Source organism: Mytilinidion resinicola (assembly GCF_010093595.1).
Source record: "Mytilinidion resinicola strain CBS 304.34 unplaced genomic scaffold BDZ99scaffold_49, whole genome shotgun sequence".
In the NCBI taxonomy this organism is placed as follows: Eukaryota; Fungi; Ascomycota; class Dothideomycetes; order Mytilinidiales; family Mytilinidiaceae; genus Mytilinidion; species Mytilinidion resinicola.
Genome location: NW_022985485.1, coordinates 1 through 2,357, shown reverse-complemented (window position 1 = coordinate 2,357; position 2,357 = coordinate 1). Strand labels below are relative to the sequence as shown.

At 43.8% G+C, this 2,357-nt stretch overlaps 1 protein-coding gene across 1 annotated transcript; it reads left to right on the top strand.

Annotated features, from left to right (window-relative positions):
• Window positions 1-378: 378 nt before the first annotated feature.
• On the top strand, window positions 379-1,428 carry BDZ99DRAFT_469812 (uncharacterized protein). The gene has a single exon (XM_033721591.1). It carries the CDS (start codon window positions 644-646, stop codon window positions 1,076-1,078), a length of 435 nt encoding a protein of 144 aa, XP_033568212.1. The 5' UTR covers window positions 379-643; the 3' UTR covers window positions 1,079-1,428.
• The last annotated feature ends 929 nt before the right edge of the window (window positions 1,429-2,357 follow it).

Genomic DNA, 2,357 nt, shown 5'->3' with positions numbered 1-2,357 from the left:
GTCTATTCTAATAGAAATTATAGTAGAGGCCCTAATAGCCTTCTACCGGCTAAAAAATAAATTTACTAAAGGAACTGTTATTATTATTATTAGGTTCTATTAGGCCGATTTAGCTCCCGTTAGGGTCCATGCGGCAGTGCTATCTAGGTTTTATTTACAAGGGGAAACCGTTCGCTCTATAGCGGTCGGGTGAAAACCTTGTTTTCTACAGTGTATAACGCCTTGCGTTCCTTTTTGTTCCTACGCGGCTGTGGGGGACGCGTGGCAGCTCTGTAAGCATCGCCACGGAGTAAGCCATCTTGATGCATTCTCCAGGATCGATCCGGTGTCCGTGGGGCCTAGGTTCCAGGGTCGTACGGTATCCAGATGGTTGGTAAGGTCTGCCAGTTGTATTTGTAACTACTCTTATATACAAGATAGGTTGACCAGCCCTCCTGCCAGGGCCCTATCCCAGGCTGCCCTCCCTACAACAACCTGTATACCCCTGATTTGCTCCTTAAGCCTACATCACAAGTTGTCGCTTATATACAATAGTAGACCGACACGCGCATCCGTCCTTTCGGGCTGTATAGACAGTGTCACCAGCGAGGTGTTAATCCTCCTCCCTATGTAATAGCCTGCAAAATGGGAGGGCTGCAGAAGGATGCGCCGCATACTTCCTATGCCACTGTGTAGAGGTGCTGTACAAGCCGGAGCTTGTTCAGCCGTGCACAAGAGAATGGGAAGAATGCACGCATACTCTCCATTACATCCTCAGCGCGTAGAGGTGCTGTACAGGCCGAAGCTTGTACAACCGTGCCCGAGAGGAACAAAATGGGAAGTATGTGCGCATACCCTGCACACCCTCCACAGACTGCCGTCCATCACGAGTCCACCAGGCGTCCGTAGAGGCCCGGAGCTGACTGTCGCTGCCATTATACACCACGCCTCACGACTATATACCCCCTGGAAAAGGCAGTGGTCCCTTTGCGTTGCCTGTGACGTTCTCACGACGACAGGCCGACCGTGTCTTGCAGATGGAGGTCGTCACCTCTTAATAACTCGACGCCGCGCAGCTATTGTCCCTTCCATCTACTAACCAAACCGCCACTGTCCTTGCTCTTACGCCTATCGGCTCCTAGGTCCTGGGTCCAGAAGTCGTTTGTTCGTCCAGAGGCGTAAGCGCGACCGTGTCGGTACAGAGGTGTCCTGTCATTCTAATAGATTGGTCCTATCGCTCCTACTAGCAAATACAGGCGCTAGCATGGCCCTGGGTTGGAATGGCCTGCCCAGGTAATCGAATGTCGGATGGTTTTTACCCTGTGTCCTCTGTTTATCTTGTTGTTTGGTTGTTCGAGAGCTCTGCCAAGGCTCTCGTGAAAACTCTGCCTCTCGAGCGGCGTTAAGAACGACGTCTTCAAAAGCGTCCTCTAGCCACGCCAACGCGCTGCACTCGTAGAGAACGTGATCCTTATTCTCAGGTGAACGCAGCTATTCAAATGAGACGGAACCGAACGCCCGTACGACAATACGGGTCAGATCACGATTTTGGTGATCGGTTGCACAGATATATATATAGATAAATATAAAAAAAATATATACGCAAATATATATAGATAATTTAAATCTATCTATATAGCACTAAAGAATAGGCTATATAAGCTCTAAGATACTTAGTATACTACTAGGTATTCTAATAAAGGAACCTATACAGTATAAGGCCTGTATAAAAGTAAAAATAACTAAAAATAGCTGTACTAAAGAGCTTATAGCTAAGCTAACAATACTTTTATAAAAAGTTTTATCTAATCTTACAGAACCTATAAATCCACCTAGTTTAGGGGGTAATAAGTATATTATCTTCTTTTTAGATATAGTATTTAGATATATAGACTATAAACTCCTAAAAAATAAGGAAGAAGTATATAATGCCTTTATATAGTATAAATCTAGAGCTGAAAATATACCTAAAAAGCAGATAATTTAGTACTTTAAAACTAATAATAGGGGTGAATACGCTAATAAGAGACTTAAATATTCTCTTGCTAAGTATAATATAATTCATTAGTTTTTAAGCCCCTATACACCCGAGCAGAATAGCTTAGTAGAGCGTATAAATCTAACTATATTTAATATAGTAAAAGCTCTACTATATACTGCAGGACTACCTCTAGAACTATAGAAAGAGGCTGTAAATACAGCTGTATATATATATAACAGAACCCTATACACTAATTTGGCTAATAAAATGCTATTTAAAGTATACTATAGTACTAAAGATAGTAACGTATTCCACAAGCGAGCCGTCCACCCAAGCGAGCCGTCCACTTCATTACAAAAACGCGACGCGTCAACTTCCAACCACCATGCGTCGACAA

Excerpts from the sequence above, each read along its gene's own strand:
- BDZ99DRAFT_469812 (XM_033721591.1), top strand. The coding sequence starts at position 644 with ATGCGCCGCATACTTCCTATGCCACTGTGTAGAGGTGCTGTACAAGCC.